This window comes from Neovison vison, chromosome 13, assembly GCF_020171115.1.
Source record: "Neovison vison isolate M4711 chromosome 13, ASM_NN_V1, whole genome shotgun sequence".
NCBI lineage: Eukaryota > Metazoa > Chordata > Mammalia > Carnivora > Mustelidae > Neogale > Neogale vison.
In genome coordinates, this window is record NC_058103.1 from 142,086,234 (window position 1) to 142,106,983 (window position 20,750).

At 48.5% G+C, this 20,750-nt stretch overlaps 1 protein-coding gene across 4 annotated transcripts in view; it reads right to left on the reverse strand.

Moving 5' to 3' along the window:
• SLCO3A1 (solute carrier organic anion transporter family member 3A1) overlaps nucleotides 1–20,750 on the reverse strand; it is a 301,019-nt gene that overhangs the window by 234,372 nt on the left and 45,897 nt on the right. For all 4 annotated transcript variants that reach the window (XM_044231113.1, XM_044231112.1, XM_044231111.1 and 1 more), the window contains exon 2: nucleotides 3,021–3,486. In XM_044231113.1, coding sequence (XP_044087048.1) covers nucleotides 3,021–3,486 — 466 coding nt within the window. The remainder of the gene's footprint in view (nucleotides 1–3,020; nucleotides 3,487–20,750) is intronic.

Genomic DNA, 20,750 nt, shown 5'->3' on the forward strand with positions numbered 1-20,750 from the left:
CTGTACGGGACTGAAAAGCCTGCCAGCAGAGCCGTGTTCCCACTCAGCCGGTTTTGTCCCCTGGTAATGAGCTCCCTTGGCTCCCTCCCGGGCTGGAAAGGGGCCGCTGCAGACCGGTGCCAGCCAGAAAAGCCCCTTGTGAATGGCCCATCAAGGAATTCGGGAGCTTGGCAGATGGTTAGGCCACAACCATCCAAAGCAAACAGTCATTCCAGTGGACAATATCGGCTTGACTGGAGATGGAAGGCTTCCATTGCCCCCTACCCCCATTAGAGGGTCCATGACATGGCCTCCCAGAAGCACACACACCCCAGGACTGGGGACCCAGGACACGCACACGCTAGGGGCAGGTCTTGTCACCAACAGCCTGTGGCCAAGCCCGCATGGTCCTCATCCCCTTCCCTGTGGACACCCAGAAAAGAGGATCAGCTGTGAACAAGTCTGTAGCTTACAAAGACCGTATTTATCATCTTCTCCATCTCCAATCCGTACTCCCATTTTAGGCATCGGACCAGATGGCCGGCTGTGGGCCTCTCGCTCCTCACCAGCTTCGCAGGAGCTGGAAGCAGGGGACACACGCTACTGCACCCCAGGAGGTACCCATCCACACAGTCCCTGCGCCGGTCCCTTCAGACCTCCCTCCTCTCTGCAGGCAATAGAGAAGGCTGGAATTCATCAGTACCATTCAGTGCGTTCCCCCATAGATTTCCCGAAGTTTCAAGCAGCTTCGGGAACTAGCTCTCTGTTAGAAGGGATAAATGCTAAAAGAGTCTCGTGATCACCAACATGTTTTTTATGTCCCGTATGATAAATGCATGAACCAACGAACCAGTTACATACACTCTGCACATACTGTGGTCTTCTTTAAAATGTTTCTGGAGAATCCTAAGCACGCATGGGATAGTAAGACCACCTATTGAGGCCTCTCTCCCAGAAGGCTTCAACTCTTTCCTGCTCCCTGTCAACACAGACCCATGAAACCAGTTCAGAGACTCAGAGAGGCCATCTCCATAGCCATGTGCTATCATGTTTTGGAATATGCCAGATGGACCAGTGCCAAAAGGTCCATGCACCACACAAACAGACACTTCCAACTCCACTTAATTATCACAGAAGAAAAAAAAAATGGTGCCCAGGTAGAAATTCACAGGAAACATTCTTCTTTACAAAGACTCAAAGTAAATCCCATGGCCTCAGAACTGGAGAAGGCTCTCTCTCTTGAATGGGGGCCCTACTGCCCTTGTCTCCACCTGCCCCACACAGAACTAGAGCACCTCCTCCCCCTAAAGCTTTGCACACACAAACCAGGTGCCACCCAACTGCAGGAAAAGACCATGACCTAACTCAGCAGGGAAGATTTCCAGAAGAGGGTTCTGGGCCTGGTGCCCCAGACCAAGGATCCTGGAGGCAAATTTTTCCATTGGATTCCATCATCAGAGACAAGAACTCAGATCTTCGTTTCCCACTTCCTTTTCTGTGGTTTGATTTATCTACTTGCCGTGACAGATACCAGAAAACAACTCTCCCTGGGTCTTAGGGAGATATCGGTCAAGTCCAAGACCAGTGGTCTGGCTGGACCTCAGGAGGCTACCTGGCTAGATGCTACAGCCCGTGTCCTACTCTGCATCAAATCACGTGGAGGGGCTGCTGCTCAAGTTTTAGGAAGAACGAAACATAAATGATGTCCTTAGTACCTACAGAACCCACCCTAACCACATGGGGGAGGGTCTGGCCATCTTCAACCCTGAACATCATCCCTATGTCGCGTTTCAGGTCATAGTGGAAGTCAAGTCACGACCAGGTTGTGTGTGCTCTACCCCTGGGTCAAGAGACACACTCTCCACCTTTCTCACCCTGAGCCTGTCCTCAAAGAACAGAAAGCTACATTTGCAATCTATTTGCCCAACGAAAGCATGTACCCCACAGCGGGGACAGAAAGCCACTGAGGAAAGCCGGCATGAAATGTGTAACTATTCCAAGCCCTCCTAGCACAGAAACCTTAGGCAGTGCATGCTGGAAGCTGAACTGGTACAAAGCTTTAGGTCACATTCCGTTCAAGTTCTAGTTTTTCCTGAACCTCTGCATAGTAATTAACAGTGCTGCAGGAAGCAAAAAGTTTCCACAGGAAAAGGTAATTCTTCCCAGCTTACCCCTCAGTGGATGGGGATAGCTCTTAACGATCCAACGGTCCAGCTGTTTGTGGGAGGCCAAATCACCCTTCGTGAACAAGGGACGGAGACGCTCGGGAGGCCCTCGCCCTGCAAATGGCCATGCCACAGTGCCCCAAAGCAGTGACGGAGGACCCCTGTCTGATGTAAGAAAAACTCTTAGCTGCTTAACCTTAAACCCGGTGAAAGGTACATTGCCAGTACAAAATGTCAGAAGGATGCAAAATGATTTTTTAAAAACTCACACAGACCTTATTTCTTTCTAGACATCCAGCTCCTGTATATACCCCCATTGCAGAATGACCAGAAGTGATCGACTTTGAATGACACACCAAATGCTGAGAAGACAATCATCTCTCCCACTTTGAACTTCAGCAGGACAATGACCAGAAGATGATTTCGATTATTAAAAACTGGGGTTTCCAAGGTGCAGATCCCAAGTATGTCCTGGTGGCTAATGCCAGAGAGCTCCAAGTCCACACACGTGTGAAAAGCAGGTGAAAACACGTGATACCCCTCGTGTCTTCCCATTCACTGCTTCTTAAGGATCTAGCAAAGCCAACCTCCAATTCCACCGTGCATCGAAATCACCTGGACAGCCTGGAAAACAATCCATGCCCGCCCAGGCAGGACCCAACTGCACTGGATTTTCTTGGGGGTACAACTCAGGTATCCCCATTTTTCAAAGCCCCCACGCCGCAAGCTCCCACAGATGTGCAGCCCAGAATGAGAACCATAAACGTTCACGGGCCCACCTTGCCTTCCTCGGTCAACGCAAGTTACTAACAAGGTCAGTTACTAACAGAGCGCGCAGCCCAGGGGCGCGCGCCCAGACACCGCCGCAGCTCCTACCTATGTAGAGCGAGGAGTCCTTCCTCCGCACGTGGTCGTCGATGTAGGAGACGCCCAGAGGCTGCACGGGGGTAGCACCGATGCCCAGGAGCACCTGGGCCCCAATGAGCAGCAAGTACATCATGTTGGTGGCGGTCCGGCTGCGGCAGATGAGGTCCGGGTCGGGGCCCTGGTCGCCACCCGAGCCGTTGGCGGCGCAGACGTCGCGGCCCTCGGCGCCCCAGCGGATCTCGCCCGCCTCGTACTTGTACTGGTGGGTCAGGAACTCGGGCAGCGCCGACAACAGCGCGCCCAGGGCCATGACGATGCCGCCGCAGCCGATGAGGCGCGGCCGGTGCCCGCGCGCCCCGAAGTAGCTCACGAAGAGGATGAGCGCCAGGTTCCCGATCTCGAAGCTGCTGGCGATCACGCCCACGTCGGCGCTCTGCAGGTTGAACCTCCGCTCCAGGGTGGTCAGGACGCTCACCTGCGGGGTGCAAAAGGAAATCTCAAGGCCAGTGCCAGCGCTCGCCACCCAAGAAGCAGCCCCCTCCGGCCTCGCGGGGCACCTGCAGGCGGGCCCTGGCCCCTCCGCAGTGTTTCTGGGAGGCAAATGACACCTGCGACAACCGACTTAAACCTGAACAGTCCGAAAAATATTTACTTAGTAGGATAACCCTAATTCGACAGCTGAAGAATTAACTTTCCCGCTGGCAACGAAGTTTTTTCTTCCTGAATCCTGAAAGGTTCTGCCTGTATTTGGGAAACACAACTGCCCTTCCCCACACGTGGCCACCATCCCGTGCTCCTGGGCAAGCCCTAAGTCCATTTTCACCGGCTCCCAAACTATACCCTATTTAGAAACTCCATGCTTGGGGGGTGGGGGGGGGCTGGGGGCTTTTTACTAGGATGTTAGCAAATCCTACCTGAAGAAAACAAAACAAAGCCCTAGTTGGCAAAATGGACATGCTGGATTAGCTCACTGGGACAATCATTAGCTCCAGTTCCCTCTGGAAATTTCCAACATACATTTCCCTAGAGGCCTTCAAATAAATACGACTTGGACTGTTCTATGCCCTGCTATGCCCTCGATGGAATGTCCCCTGATGGAATATTTTTAAGACTTTCCCCACCTCTGTACTCTAGTCTGTCCTTCACCTGTTTAACACATAGTAAACCTCCATAGTGGCTTGGCAATGCCCCCCCACACACACACACGGAAAAGAAGAGAGGACACCGTGCTTCAAGATGCAACCTAGCAGACAGACACATAACACAGCTACAATACAAGTCCCTGGATATTACCTTCACGCTACAGCCATCACAGGGGCGGGGTCAAGAGGAGACGCATTATTTTAGGGCTTTTGAGCTGGGGGGGGAATGCAAATGGCCCTGCCTCCTGCTGTTTGTAGGTTCCACATGGGGTATTATCAGCGAGAGTCCCCGTCTTCATGGGAGGTTGGATAGACCTAGCTGGGCAGGGAAGTACACTCCAGGCTAAAGAACAGTGAGCAAAAGTTGGCGGCGTGATTTAATAAAGGAGTGGAAAATGGTTGGAAAGGTGGATTGGTGACAGATTCTAGAGAGCCACAGATGCCACCCTAAAGAAATCAGGCAATCCCGTGCAGTGTGGTGGAAAAAATGCAGCGCACGGAGAGAAGAACACCTGGTTTGAATCCCAGCTATTACTCCCTTAATTAGCTCTATGATTTCGGTCAAGTTGCTTCATCTGTCCAAGCTTTGATTTCTTAGTGAAGCAGGAACAGGAACATCAACCCAGAAGTGTGTACATGAGGGTTGAAAATAATGAAAGGTCCGCTAGCAGACAGCAGCCTTTCCATACCTGGCAGGAGAGCCTAGGGAGAGGAAGCAAAGCAGTGGGGTGCAGAGCCAGGACTCCAGGGCCAGAACATCTGGGGCCATCCTGATTCTGAGACCTTGGGCAATTCACCGTACGCTTTCATTTTCCCGTCTATAAAATGGGGACAGGAATGCCAGGAGCAAACAACATACAGGCTAAGTGCTGTAAAGGGCTATCTATACCACTGTCACTTATCTATGGGCATCGGGCAACATCAAAGCAGAAGAGAGGACGCTAGGTGTGGCCATCATGTGCCAAATGGGCCACAGAAGAGTGGAGAGAGGAATGCCAGCAAACTATTAATGAGGAGAGAGGAAAGGCAAAGTCAGTAAAGTGGCAAGAGAGATGGACGGGAGAATTTGAGAGGCTTGCAGGGGCAGACTTCTCTCTCCGAGACACTCTGGGCTGCAGGATGCTAAGAACTGGGAGGAATGAGAGTTTTGGGGACCTCGCCTTGCACCAAACATGAACACATGCCCCACTGCCCAACCGCACGCATCCACAGCCTCTGGCCATGGGCACACCCAGCTATACCTGTAAGGATCAGCAGGTCTCCGTGCACCTTATGAAAAAGAAGAGTAGCCCAGGGATTCTCTCCAACCTCATCTTCAACCCCACACGTTCAAACAGCCCTCTTCAACCCAGGGCTTCTCAAAGCTACCTTCAGATTAGAAACACTTGGAAACGCTTAAGAGTTCAGATGCCCAGTCCCGCCCCGAGCTTCTGACTGAGCTGGTCTTGGGAGCAGCCTGGGATTTCATGACAGTCCCCAGGTGACTCAGCCCAGGGTCAGCAGTGTGGCAGTAATGCAATGCCACCCACTATGATGGTCTGTCCTTCTGGGCCCAGGGCGGGAGGCGGGGCAGGGGGGGTCGCAAGCTCAGTAGAGCAGTGTTCTGACACTGGTATTGGCCACAGGACATCTGCGTCCCCCCTCTTGCCCACATTCCGATTCTGATTTCCATTCCTACTGCACTTCCTAACCAAGACAAGGCCAGCTCGAAACTCAGTCGGCCCCCATTATGTGGCTAGTTTAGTTCTCACACCAAGTATTTGCAGTTGACGAGAAAAGAAATTTATTAGCCGGTCTGGTCTCATTAAATTGGTTTTCAAATACTCCTGAAGAAGTTCTTTCTGGAAGGTCTGGGTAAGAAAAACAAAGGCTCCCTTTAATCACTCCTTTGCTTCGTAACCAAAAAAAAAAGCATGATGGGATCAGCGCTCTAGCAGAGGCCTGTAATAGGTAAAACTATGTGGGTGTGCAGAAGCCGACAGTCTGTCTGCCGGGGAGGTTGAGGGGCTCCAAAAGGCTTCACCCCAGCCTTTGTGCTGAGCCTTGAGAGATGCCCAGAAGACATGGGTGTGGGAAAGGAGCCGGAACACATCCAGGCACTAGAGTGCCCTCGCGCCTGGTGGGTCTGCAGCCTGGTGACCCCCACGACGGGAGTCAAGGACAACAGACGTGGGAGGGCAGCAGGTGGGAAGGTTTGGAGCAAAAGCTGCTTTCCACTCCCGCCACAAGGCTTAATGACATAAATATGCGGCGGCATATCTGAAACAGGACAACAGCGCTGTTTCAGCAGGTGTGACCTGTCATAAAATATCACACAAGTGTGGACATTTATGAGGACAGATAAGGATGGTGGGGATGGAGACAGCTGTAGGCAAAACAAAAAAACTAATCAGCTCTTCTAGAGAGAGCCGGTGTCCACACCTGCAACTCCACTCGTCCTGCCTCAAGCCTGGTCTTTGGAAAACCCACAAGGGATGACGGGACCTGGAACGGTCCTCACCTCCTTGACCTGTGGCCTCTGAATGAAGCATTAGGCCCTGCGAACCTTCTGAAAAGACGCTTTGTGGATCAATTAGATCAGAGGCTAAGGTCTTCACTCACTTAAAACACAATTTTGAGAAGATGAACTAATTAAGTATGCATGAGGCCATAAAATCCACTTGTGGCTTTTATGTGGCAGTGAACAATCCAGCGACGAGAAATACTGTGTGCTAAAAGGGAACAACTGTCTTTACTTAATGGGCAACAGGACTGATGGCAAACGTCTTGGTAATTAGAGACGAAGGAACCGTTAACTCCAGGCGGAAAAGGAAAGTGTCCTTACCCTGTGCCAAGTGGATATGAAGTTATTATTAAAAGAATGCAATATTTATCAGGTCTCTACTAACCACGATTCAAAAAAAAAAAAAAACAAACTTGCATTTCAGAATCTCTTGGAACACTTGTTAAAAAATACAGCCTCCAAAACAGGGAAGAGATGCAGTGGCCCGAGATTTTGTAGGACTCTGGGGGTCTCGGATGCCCAGCTAGGGTAGAAAAGCACTGCTGTTTCAGGGCTCCATCCAGGGGTGCACCCACGTACTCACCATCAATCTTGAGCTGTGCTCCTTAACCTCGGTGTGGCAGCAAAATCACACAGAGCAGATCACCACCCCATTCCAACCTGAGAGCTGATGACGCCTCAAGTCGGGGGTGAGGGCTGGGAATTTACATTCGAACCAGCTCCCAGGGGATGCTGATGGTGCTCAGGGGATCACACTTTGAGAACCACTGCTCTACTACCCTTCCCGTCAGCACCCAACAAACCTCCCTCTGCTCAAGATGGAAGGTTTTTTTGTTTTTTTGTTTTTTTCTTTTAAAATTAGACACCAGTGGAAAGCACTCCCTCCTTTTCAGCCCCTAAAGACACACTCACATGGGCAAACTGGGGTTGCCTTTTAGGGAGGCTCACCTCTTAGGGTACCTGGGGCACTCCCAGACCAGCTGCAGCAAAGGGGACCCAGCCCAATAAAGAGCCCTTCGGCCCACGCTGTCATGAACGCCCTAAGAAAAGAGGCACCTTACATGGTCACGTAGAGATGAGCCTTCCTCACCTTCAAAAGTCAGGAGCTCACTAAGTAAGGAGAGAAGTGCTCCCCAGCAGCCGCCGACAGTCAGAATAGCCCCCAGGAGCCTTCCCAGAGGTCTGCCCGTTTTCTTACCCTGGCCTGGGGCGTGGGGCCTGGACTGCAATCACCTGGGGAACCTTTGAAAACACCAATGCCTGCCCCGCCCCCAGCCGGGGCTCTGATAGTGTCTGGGAGATACGCGCCGGAGCAGAGCCACTTTCAAATCTCCCAGAGGATTCTAAGACACAGGCAGGCGGAGGAATGTGTGTGCACAGACGCACCGGGCGGGACGTGGATGCTGCCCCAGGGCAACGTGGTCATCCGCGTGCAGCGTGGGAGCGGGGAAGCCTCGAGGCCAAATCTGCCGGGGACGGCACGTGGCCGATCTTTCCGCGCCGGTCTGCACCCCGTTAGCAATACTCGCTCGAGTGAGCATTACACGATCAAGTGAGACCGTGCCTCGGAGGACCTGGCACACAGTAGATGCGTCTGCGAGTTCGCGCCTCGTCACCGGTGCGCATGCTCTGTGTGACTTCCAAGTCCCGCCCAGAGGTGAGCTCCGTGGCAGGTACGAGCAACGTGACTATAATTGAGAGACGATCCCTACCCGGTGGGAGTTTATCCTCTGGGGAGAGCAGAAAAAGAAGCCATCGCGTAACAGAGCCTACCAACACCGCCTGCCAGACAGGGGAACAGAGAGGCAGAGGGTTTAAGGCAGTGAGAGCATGTTTGGTTGCCCATGAAGGAAAATACACCCAGGATTCTGGGATGCGACAAGGATAAACAGGGGGTGATGAGGGTAGGGGGAGGTTACAACATTCCACAAGCAAAGACCCGTGGGGGTGGGGGGGGGTGCAGTTCAGACAACGCCTGGGACATGGTGGGGGGGAAGACCTTTAAGCCTCCGAAGATGGTGAGGAGTAATCAGAAATAAAACAATCTTGAAGACCAGGCTGAGGATCTGCCTTTGATTTGGAGGCCAATGGGGAGCCAAGAGAGGTTCTTGAGCAGGAGCAACATTATCCCGGCAGCGGGGCCTCTCGTGGAGTGAGAAGAACCTGCGGGGGCAGCTATCACAGCAGTACTGGTGGGAAGGGAGGCTTCTGCAGGGTAGGGATGGTGAAGCATCAGACAGCACCCCGGGGAGAGGGCCCAGAGAAGGAGAACAGTGCAGGGCTGGCAGCTGAGGAGGCGTGGACCAAGGAAGGTACAGCAAAGGGACCTCGGGAGAGTCTCTGCTGGCTCCGTCGGGGGCCATGTGAGGGCTGAGAGCGTGGGAAGAGCATGGGACTGGGGAGAACCTGCATCTCCACACCGGGCTGTCCGAGGGGCATGGGATGTGACAGAGGGCACCAGGCTTCCCCAGGGGAACTTGGAGGAAGCTTCACCCTTAACCTTTGGTGCCCAGCAGCAGGGCCCATGTCAGGAAGCAGATGCAGAAGCAGTCCGGGAGATGCGAAGTTCACCTAAACTACAGTCACATGCGGTATGACGCACAGTCCCCTTGCCAAACAGGGGTCAGCTCACTTTTTCTGCAAAGGGCCATAGAGTAAATATTTGCAGCATCCGAACCACTCAGCCTCTGTAGCAACTACTCACTCTGCCATCTTGGCACGAAAGCCGCATCCACAGGCAATATGCAAAACAGTGAGCATGGCTGCGTTCCAATAAAACTTTATTAACAAAAACAAGCAGTGGGCTGCATTTGGCCATAGGCCACAGATTCCCCCAACACCTGCTCTACTGTTCTCAGTCAATCCAGTTTGGCAAATTACATTATTCTTATGCCTGGCAATAAACACACTGGCCATTTATAACAAGTCTGGGAAGCCCTCCTCTTGCTGGCCTAGGAAAGTCAATCTAGGCAAGGCTGTAATGCAAGTTTAATTCCATGAAAGTAATCTGCAAGGCAACTTCAGTTTCTTGTCTGATGTGCCAAGGGCATGTCTCCTTGCAGTAAAGAATGGGATGGTGCAGGACGGGCTGAACCGCATAAGCCCAGACAGCACTGTCCTATGAGCAGCAGCAATTTCATCGGGTAAACGAGGCACCGTGTGTGGTTTTGTTTTTCATCTGAACAGCAGCTCCTTGGAGCACGTAATTTAGGGCACAAGGGAAATGCCGCACACAAGGCATTCGCTGGTGAATTCCAGGATGTGATGTTTGCAGAACCAAGTAACAGAAGACAACATCTCCCGTAATTGCCCTGGTGGCAAACAGATCGCTCTTCTGCCTTGCAGGTCAGTGGGGAAAAGAGGCATTTAGTCACTGTTGCTACATTGCTGGCGGATGAGTTAGCCTGTATGATGACCACATAATAAATGGCTGTCCTCTTCCAACCACTGTTCTCAAAAGGCACGGTAAGAATTACAGAGAATCCCTGATTTAGACCTAACTCTGGCCTTCAGCCCTCACCAAAGTCATCAGTACACGTGAAGGGGCAGGTGGAAAACACGAGAGATTTAGGGAGTCAAACATTACCTGTGGGACCTTAGGCAAGGCACTTAACACACCTGTAACTCCCTTTTCCCATCTGTAATGTGCAGATGAAAAGCCTGCCCTCACAGCTTGCCACAGGTTCAAATGCAAGGGAAATGTTCTGTACGATGTTCATCACTGTAACAGCAGTTATGCCTGGGGTTGCGAATACGCAACATGACTTTCCCCTTTGATGCGGCAGTGTCCTGGGAGCCCAGTGACTCTCTCTGTACCCGGAACAACCACCTTTTCTCTGATTACCCTGAGTGAGCGTTGCCACCTGGCTCTCCTTAAGTCTCACTGGTCTCTGCTCTAAGCCCGTCTCTGCCATTCCCTATATCCTATTTCATTATTCGCCTCTTTCTCAGACTACTTTCCCCTCTACAACCCGTTTCTTAGCTTCTCTCATCTCTTCTGCTACCTCTCTTCCCTAAATGGCCCTAAAATACAACAGAAACACTTTTTATTGCTCCTTACATGTAGCGAAATTTTATGTTCAATTAATCCTATGAGAATGTGTAACATTTTAGGATTCTCTTCTAAAACAGAATCTCCAAATTTAATGGCCTCCTACTCATAAATTTCATCATTGATTTTTCTCTGTAGCTCAGTGGTCCATTATGGAAAACAAAGATTCTCCCTCTCCGCTGGGTAAAACTAACAGAAGGCTTGTCCGCTCTGTTACTGAGCTCCACAGTCAGCACCAGAAATGTCCGCATCAGGCTATTATTCATAATCTGGGTTTAGCACCTTTTAGAACCTCATTCTTTCAGTTCACAATTTATGTAGCGCCCGATCTCTTCGGTTAGAGAAACTTGAAGGACAGCAGGAGTTAAATGATTTCCTCAGCATTCAACCACAATGTTTAGAAGACCAGACGTAGTCTCAAGAAAGAGATTTCTTACATACTAACAACTTATGCAGGCAAACACCCCCCCCCCAGGCAGAATTGTTTTCAATGAATTAGACTTTTCTTGATGCCCTAGGGTCCAGGCTTACCATCAGCTGAGCTGAAAAACCACACACTGACTCTGGGCCATCCAAGGGCCTAAACCAGGGGCTAGAGATGCCCTCAACCAGCTCGCAGAATCATGGAGATGGCAACTAGGCAAATAAGCAGTGATCCCCAAGGGCGAACGAGTCTCAAAGCACAGTCAGTACCCAAAGAAACAGCGTGGTTAGTACCTAGTACCATGGGAGGAATGTGGCATCACAGCAGGCTCCCGAACAGGGCGATATTAACTACAGCCATCTTCAACAGTTACTAATTTCTTATGTGACACACAGTACTGAGGACCTTACATATGCTGACATGTTAATTCTACACTGTGATTCCATGCGGCAGGTGATACTGACAGTATAATTTTACAGATAAGGAACTGGATGCTGGAGAAGATGACAGTCCTGCTGACAGCCACAGGTAAGCAGGGGGAGGGGCCAGGACTGAAGCCCAGTCACTGGCCCCACACCAGAGGGATGGAGTACCCCTATCTTGGCCTCAGTGAGGTTCTCCCCCATCCACATCCTTAAGTAAGCAGGTGGGTTCCATCAAGTAAGCAGAGGCAGTCCCAAACAATTAGTAACAAACTTGCTTTTATAAAAAGAAAAAAAAAAAAAAAAAGGGAGGGCGCAGCTGGGTGGCTCAGTCGGCTGAGCATCAGACTCTTGGTTTCAGCTCAAGTCATGACCTCGAGGTCATGAGATCGAGCCCCGCATCAGGCTCCATGCCCAAGTGGTGCCTGTCTGAGGTTCTGTCTCTCTCTCCTTCCTCTGTCTCTTACTGTGAAAGACTATTTAAATTTTTTTAAAAGTTTTAATTATTGTTAAAAGATCTCCAGGGTGGGAAAGGGCTTTGAAGTCATAAATAATTTTGAAAACCCAGTGATGAACAAAGATAAACAGGTTTCCTTACGGCTAGACTTATGAAAGATTCCCAAATGGTAACATTCATTGTTAATCATCCATCAAAGTATACAGTATGTAGCATTTCTTGAAATTCTGCTACCCATTTTTTAAAATCCTGAGCATCCTTGGAAAAAATATGTATCTATTTTCAGAAACACTGGGTTAAGACAGGAGATAGGAGAAATGTGTTTAAGTACTAGAAAAAGGTCTGCTGCTCCAAGGAACTAATTTTTTGGATTATCCCAGTCTCACCTCCAACCAAAGGCTATTCAACAGTCTGATTATGGCTGCATTTCCCTTTTTGCCTTGCTTACCAGGAATCTCAGACTCAAACCTACCGCCATGTTTGAGAAATGGAAAGGGACGCCAGGGCTGCAAATAAGCATTCCATTTCTTTCCTGGTTTTCAAATTCTACTTGTAATTCCACAGGCGTGTGCTACATGCCAAAACTGCTTCTACCAGAAGAGGGTACAAAATCATTACATATACATTCCTCAACAGCAACCCACCAGACAGGTATTTAAGCCCTAATACCTAAGTCCTAAATACCATGATAATCTTCTTCCACTTAATTATATCCACTCAAAGAAATGAACCCACAAATAAGCTGATAAGAAAATAATAAGTTCACCAAAGCCTGAGCATCCAGGTACGAGATAAACACAGACCAGAACCAAACAATGCCCATTTGCGTGCAGCGCTGGCTGGAAAGCCTCTAGAAAAAAGTCAAAACTCTGGGGTCAGAGCAGTTGAAGGCAACAGTCACACACACTGAAGAGTTCATCTTTCTTAATCTGCTCACACCAGCTCCCTGCGGATTTCGCTGCTCGTTTGTCCAGTACATCTCAGGCACGGAACCCCCTCAGCTTCGCTAAGACACGCAGTGACTGACCGCAGGTATGATGCATGTTACTGCTAACGTGGGTGCTGAGAAGGATCCAGCCCATTCCCATTTTACAAGGAGGAACCAGAAATGCAGAGGAAAGAAGTAATTTGCCTGTAAGCGACAGTTCCGTCTCCTGCTGCCCCGTCCAGTTCAGCGCCCCCTCCCCCATGTTAAAATAAAAGTAAACCTGTCACTAGTGGTCTCACTCGACCGTGAGTATAACAGTCTACCATGTGTTGGATGCAAGTTCCCTTGTTCAAGGTGCTGAAAATGCTGGACCAATACAGACTAATAAACCAGGTACCAAAGGTACCACAGCTGTCATGGAACAAAGTCATGGAGAGGTTATCATTAGTGCGGGAGGTGACAGCCGTGCTGTGTTCTGCCCAAGCCAAAGGTGGGCTCCTGCTCGCCGGAAAGATAAAGGAGGGAACGCGCTGTAAGACTCCCAGCTTCGCTCCACCCAGGGAAGGGGCATCCCTGCCTCCCACTCGGCAGGTCCCTCTGTGCACCTGCCGCCTTCTTGCCCCCTGAACACCTTGCTTCACCTCTCTGCCCTATGCTCTCTTCCCCCCTGCACTGGCTCCTTCTCTACCGTATCCACAAACACGCCCAATTTCCATCCATACTCAACAACTCAAAATCCCCTCTTTATGGATTCACCCATTAGTAAACACGTAGGTTGCTTCTGTATCATAGCTAATGTAAATAATGCTGATAAACACAGGCATGCATGTAACTTCTTGAGTTAGTGTGTTCACGTCTGGGGGTATATACACCCACGAGCGGACTGACCGGATCATCTGGTAGTTCTACTTTGAATGTTTTGAAGAACCTGTGTCCTGTTTCCCACGGTGGCTGCATCGATTTCCATTCCTGTCGCTGCCTTTCTCCTTCCCTTCCATCCAGAGGCGTAGAGAACGTCCCCACTTGTTGGGAACACTTCCCTGCTTTGGATGCTCAGGTCAATCCCACGCGACTGGGCGTCACCACCGTGCTACGGCCACGGGAAGCCGCTCTGGATGCGGGTCCCCACTGTGCTCCTACTTCCTAAATGTGACCGCTATTTTCCCTGCCCTCCTCACACGGGCTTTCTCTGATTTCTGACACAGCTGACGGGAACAACTTGCTCCACTTTCCTCCAACGCCCACCCCCTCGACCACCACCAAACTCTCCTCCTCCTCTTCCCTTGCTCTCTATGGCCAGAATTCTCCACAGTCACTTCTGGTTTTAAGTCACTGTACAAAAAGGGCGGGAGAGGAATCCCCACATTCTCTTATCTCCAGCATGCTGGTGGCATCCCGTCTCTGCCTGCAGCCACACTACACCTCTGAGCTGCAGACCCCCTCCCCAGGAAGCTAACGGACCCAGCCTCCACGGGTCCCAACATAGCATCCTGCTCTCCACCCCCCTCCAGGACCCCTACCCCGGGGCTCAGCAAGCCCAGCCCTTCTGATCTCTCCCTATGAAACCAGTACATCTCTGACATCGGCACCATCCAGGACCTCAGAAACCGGACAGTCACCCCTGGCTCCCCACTCCGCCCAGCTCAGTTCTGTGGCCCAGCCCCTGTTCCCTGAAACGTCCCCAGTGCATGGCACCGGCCACTGCCCTCTTTCCTGTCTCACCTCATTCAACCCATCATTCAACCCATCCCCAATTCATTCTCTCCTTAAAACCCTCCAGGGACGCCCGCTGTGAGCCAGAAAAGCCCAAGCTCCTTGCCTCCGGGGAGAAGACCCCGGCATCGACATTGGGCCACATTCTGCCTCCCAGCCTCCCCCCTGCAGCAATCCCTAGCTGCAACTTTCCTATGCAGATCTGGATCTGTCTCATTTCCCCCAGCTTGCAAAGGGGCCAAAACACCACCCAGCCTACTCCACTCGCTTCGGAAATCCCCATTCAGTCAGCAGTCCAGTGCCGCCTCCTCTGGGAATTCTCCGGGCCTCTCCTTCTCCACAACCACGGTTCTGGATATAGACTCCCATGGGGCCGGCATTATTTTGGCATGTCTGGTGTTCCCCGTGAAGGCTGAAAGTTCCTTGGGGGCAAAGACTGGCTTATGTCTGCAACCCAGCTCCTGAGCACAGAGCGGGGTGCAGGGTGGCTAAGCCATGTCACTCCATACAGCAATGTGACCCGTACGCTTCCCTGCACAAAGGCTTCCTGCCTCAGTGGTGAGTGAGCCCTGAATCCAGCAGGGACTCTGTTCACCCCAATCATGTGCATGGAGGAAGGAGCACCGATTTCCCATTGGCACGGTGGCCCCGTCCGGGCAAGCAGGAGCCTGGGCTGATGAACCACACACTGAAGTTCCCTGCCCTTCCACAGCTCCCTGGTGGCCCTTTCCCTTTGCATAAGAACCTAAATAAGGGGGCGCCTGGGTGGCTCAGTGGGTTAAAGCCTCTGCCTTCAGCTCAGGTCATGATCCCAGAATCCTGGGATCGAGCCCCGCATCAGGCTCTCTGCTTGGCAGGGAGCCTGCTTCCTCCTCTCTCTCCTCTCTCTGCCTGCCTCTCTGCCTACTAGTGATCTCTGTCTGTCAAATGAATAAATAAAAAAACCTTTAAAAGAACCCAAATAAGCATCACACCAAGCAGCTTTATCCATTCCTGGAGGTGCCTGATGCAAGGAAACTTTGGAAATGGTAACAATAGTGCTAATTAGGTTCTTGGAAACAAACACAAATCGGCAGACCCAGGCAGGCTCCAGTTCAATATGGTATGTGAGCAGCACCAGGCATTGTAGGCAGTTCCTGGGGCTGGGAGGAAAAACACATGAGCCCAAGACGAAGACTGACCAACACTTGGCCTCAACCAGACACAAAGCCATCTGTTCCTTGGGTCCCCTGCAGTCTCTCGTCCTTTACCTGCAGTTACTCTGGGAGCTGCCCTCATTTCCTCGGAATGTCAAGCATCACTTAGTAAAGATGATTGGAGGGTTAGAAGAACTGACTATGTGCAAAGTACCAGACGGAGGATATGGGGGCTGAGATCGGAGATAAGACAGAGTCCCTCCCTCAGTGAACTCACAAGCGCGAACATTTTATAGCATTTACCGTGTGCCCAGCTCGGCTCCTATCAATTCTGCGTATGTTAAATCCATATCATTCCTACAACAACCTCAGTAGGTTAGGTACTACTAATTTTTTTAAAACATTTCTTTAAAGATTTTATTTACTTATTTGACAGAGAGACTGAAAGAGCCAGAGAGCGCAAACCGGGGTTGAGGTTGGGGGTGGAGGGGCGGAGGGAGAAGGAGACGCAGGCTCCCCGCTGAGCAGGGAGCCCAATGCAGGGCTCGATCCCAGGCTCCTGCGATCGATCGTGACCTGAGCTGAAGGCAGACGCTTAACCAGCTGAGCCACTAAGGTGCCCCGATTTTTTTTTTTTTTTTTTTGAGTCATCTCTGCACCCAGCATGGGGCTTAAACTCACAACCCCGAGATGAAGAGTCAGAGGCTTTGCCGCCTGAGCCAGCCAGGTGCCCCGGTAGTACTATTATTATCCCCTTTTTACAGATGAGGTCACAGAGGCCCAAAAGTTAAGTAACTTGTCCAAGGTATGGCAGGTAGTAAACGGCCGGGCCAGGATTCAAGCTCAGACAATCTGGTGTCAGAGTCCCTCCTATTAACTGCCACGTGATTTTTTGCTCTCTTGAAGCTGGGAAAAGACAATGGGGCTGGAACGGCAGCATGAGAAACTTGACCAATTCTCTCCTCTAAAACTATAATAAAACTGGACAAGGGGCACCTGGGTGGCTCAGTTGGTTAAGTGACTGACTCTCGATTTTGGCTCAGGTCATGACCTCAAGGTTACGGGATCAAGCCCCACACTCAGCAGGGAAGCTGCTTCTCTCCCTCTCCCTCTGTCCCTCCTTCTGTTTGTGCATACACTCTCTCTCTAAAATGAATTTTAAAAATCTTTTAAAAATACTTTTTTTTTATCGTGGTAAGGGTGCTCTTTATTTTACTTTTTAAATTTTTAAAATTTCTTTTCAGTGTACCAGAATTCATTGTTTATACACCACTCCCAGTGCTCCATGCAAAACGTGCCCTCCATAATACCTACCACGAGGTTCACCCAACCTACCACCCCCCACCCCTTCAAAAAAATTTTTAAAATATGGATGAAATTGTAAAAAAAAAAACAAAAACAAAAACCATCATTTCAAGACTCTGGATATCAACTAAAACATGCAACAAACTGAGGAGCATTTTTTCATGAAAAACTTCTGAACTCAGCTCTGATAAAAGCCGGAGGAATCTGGGTTCTTTCCCTCCCGTGCTGGTTGGGAATCACACAAGTTCAATCACACAAGTTGGCCATGCAAACCAACAGCCTCACGGTTGGAAGGAGTCCACCTGATTTAAAGTGGAACATGAAAAGCCACAGGCAGGGGTGCTGTCAGTAAAAAAAGCCATCCCAATGGAAAATGAATGGCAAATACCAGCCACCTACTTTGAGGTTTTGATGCTGGTGAGGACAAGCAACAGACTGGCAGACTAGACAGAAATTCAACAGCAAGACCAGCCGTAAGAGTCCTTGATAAGATCTCCACATATTTCTGGCTAACTGAAAGGCCATGCAGAAGTGGAGGAGTACCACTCCAGAGGGGGAGAGGGTCTACCTTCTCTACTCGTTCCGGGCTGACTGTGAGCCTATATGCATAGACTAAGGAAATGCAAAAGGACCCAGAAGAAAGGAAAAGCTGGAGAAACTTAAAAACTGCCTTAATCTGAGGGGCATCTGAGTGGCTCAGTTGGTTGAGTGGCCAACTCCTGATTTCAGTTCAGGTCATGATCTTGGGATTCTGGGATCAAGCCCTGGGTTGGGCTCCATACTCAGTGGGGAATCTGCTTAATGATTCTTTCTCTCTCTCTCCCCCTCCCCTGTTCACATTATCTCTCTCTCTCTCTAATAAACAAATCTTTAATTTAAAAAATTCCTTAATTTTGAAAGCAATCTTAGCACTTGGGGCATTTGAACACAAACTCTGACCAACCATTGACTATGCAGACACAGAGGCAACCCTTAGGAAGCCAGGATTTAAAATAAAAATAAGAATTGACAATCAAAGAAAAAGAAGAACCAAAAATTTAAAAACTGAGCCAATACATCAATGGCCACACATCACAAGAGAGATAGATACCACAGATTTAGTTCAGGCAAATAATTAAACAGAATAACAACAAACCATGGGCAGGAACGGGGAGAGTGTGGGAGGACAAAAATACAAATCCTGTGCTGCTAGGTATATTACTAAAATGTCCAATTTTCAACAAAAAATAAAGAGTCATGCAAAAAAACAGAAAAGTATGGCCCTTCCTTACTGAGGGGCAAAAGAACAGTCAATAAAAGTCATCTGGGAGTCCTTGACTGGCTCAAAGGATTATGTGATTCTTGATCTCTTCATGAGTTCAAGCCCCACACTGGGCACAAAGATAACTTAAATTTTAAAAAAAAGATTAATAAAATAAAAGTCATCTGGAAGTGGGCTCCAATGTTGGACAAAGCAGACAGATTCAAAGCACCTACTACAAATATGTTCAAAACACAAAAGAAATCCATGTTTAAGAAATTAAACAGCAGTATATTAATAATCTAACAAATAGATTATCTGAATAATGACACAGATATCTCTCTCTCCCTCTCTTCCTCCCTCTCTCTCTCTCTCTTTCTCTCTCACACACACACACACACACACACACCTCAAATGGAAATTCTAGAGTTGAAAAGTATAGTAACTGAAATGAAAAATACACGAGAGGGGCTCAATATCAGATCTGAGAAACAAAAACATATAAGAGATCCTCATTAAATTAACAGCTAAATCAGAAAGCAATGGAATGATCTAATTAAAGATCTGAAAGAAGAAACTGTCAACCAAGAATTCTATACTCAGCAAAACTATTATTTAAAAATAAAAGCAAAATAAAGATTTTATCAGATAAACAAAGACTAGGAGAATTCATTGCTGGCAGATTTTCCTTGGATATAATACTAAAGTAATTCCTTAAGTAGAAAGAAAACAACACCATACAGTAACTCAAATATATACACAAGGAAATAAGGAGCCCCAGAAAAGTTTGATATGAGGGTAAATGCAAAAGGCTGTATATACTTTTCCTCTTCTTTTAAAGGCAGGGGATTGCATAAAGCAGTAACACTGCATTGTTAAAATTCACAGCATGTATAGATTTAATACATATTATAATAACAGAAACAAGGGAAAGTAATGTATCTGTATTAGAGCAAAGGTTTCCTATTTTATAGGAATTAAGGTTTCACATTTCATAGGAATTAAGTTAGTACTGATCTAAACAGACTTTGATAACTTAAGATGCATATTATAGAAACAATCACTAAGAAAGTAATTCAAAACAGGGGAGAAGGAATTAAAATGAAACTCAAGAAAGCATCTATTTAACATGAAAGAAGGCAATAAAGAAGGAACAGTGTAGCAAAAAAGACACAAGACAGAAATTACAAAATGGCAGATGTGAACCAATGACACCAACCTTAAGAGCCCCAAAGCACATGAAGCCAAAGTTGACAAACTGAAAAGAGAAATGAACAATTCAATGATAACAGCTGGAGAGACTAAAAGCCCTTTCAATAATGGATTAAACAGGTGCCTCCTTAGCACAGTAGACAGCGTGTCAGACTCACAATAATGGATTAAACAACCAGTCAGAAAATCAGTTAAGGTTAAAGATGATTTCAGCACCACTTCCTACCAAACTTACAACTAAACAATAAAAGGACAAACAACCCAATTTTAAGAAGAGGCAACTAATTTGAACAATTTCACCAAAGACAACACAAGAATGTTTAATAAGCATTTGAAAAGATGTTCAGCATCATTAGTCTTTAGGGAAAGCAACTAGAAGTCACAAGGTACCACTACCCACACCTTAGGATGGGTATAATAACAAAACAGCAACGATACAGAGCATCCTCCTGCATGGGGGAGAACTGGAAGCCACACACATCAACATTGTCCACCCACATGTCCACCAATGGTCACTAGATCAACAAAACATGATATAGCCAAAAAAAAAAAAAAATCAAACACTAATCTAATCCAGTTAATATAATATCTACTAAAACCCAATAGCAAAGAACAGTATTTAGCTATAAAATGGAGCAGATTACCAATACATACTACAGCACAGATTCACCTCTAAAAGATCATGCTAATTGAGAGGTAAAAGACTATATACTGCATTATTCCAAGTCTATGATATGTCCAGGAAAGGCAAAGAAAGAAAGTAAGTAGGTTGTCTTGGCTGGGATGGGATGGAATCTGACTGCAAAAAGGCATGAGCAAATTTTTTGGAGTGACAGGAGATGCTTTAAATCTGGACTCTGGTGATGGTTGCATTATTTTATAACTTAAGTAAAAAATCATTTCATTGTATACTTAGAATGGATGGGTTTTATGGGTTTTAAGCTATGCCTCAAGAAAATCGGAGGAGAAGGGAAGACAACAGGTGCAAATAGTCAAAATGTGAGGCAGAAAGTGTTAAGTGCAAAAAGGACACTAGGGAGGTTCGGGAAAAGCTTCCCATAGCAGGAATCATCAAAAGTAGGTCTTGTAAGAACACGTAGACTGCGGACAGGTTACGGGGAAAGAAAGGGAATCCGAGTGGAGAGAGAATCTAATAAGCAAATGCAAGGAGGTGGGAAAAGCTGAGGAGTGTTTGGTGAACCAAGC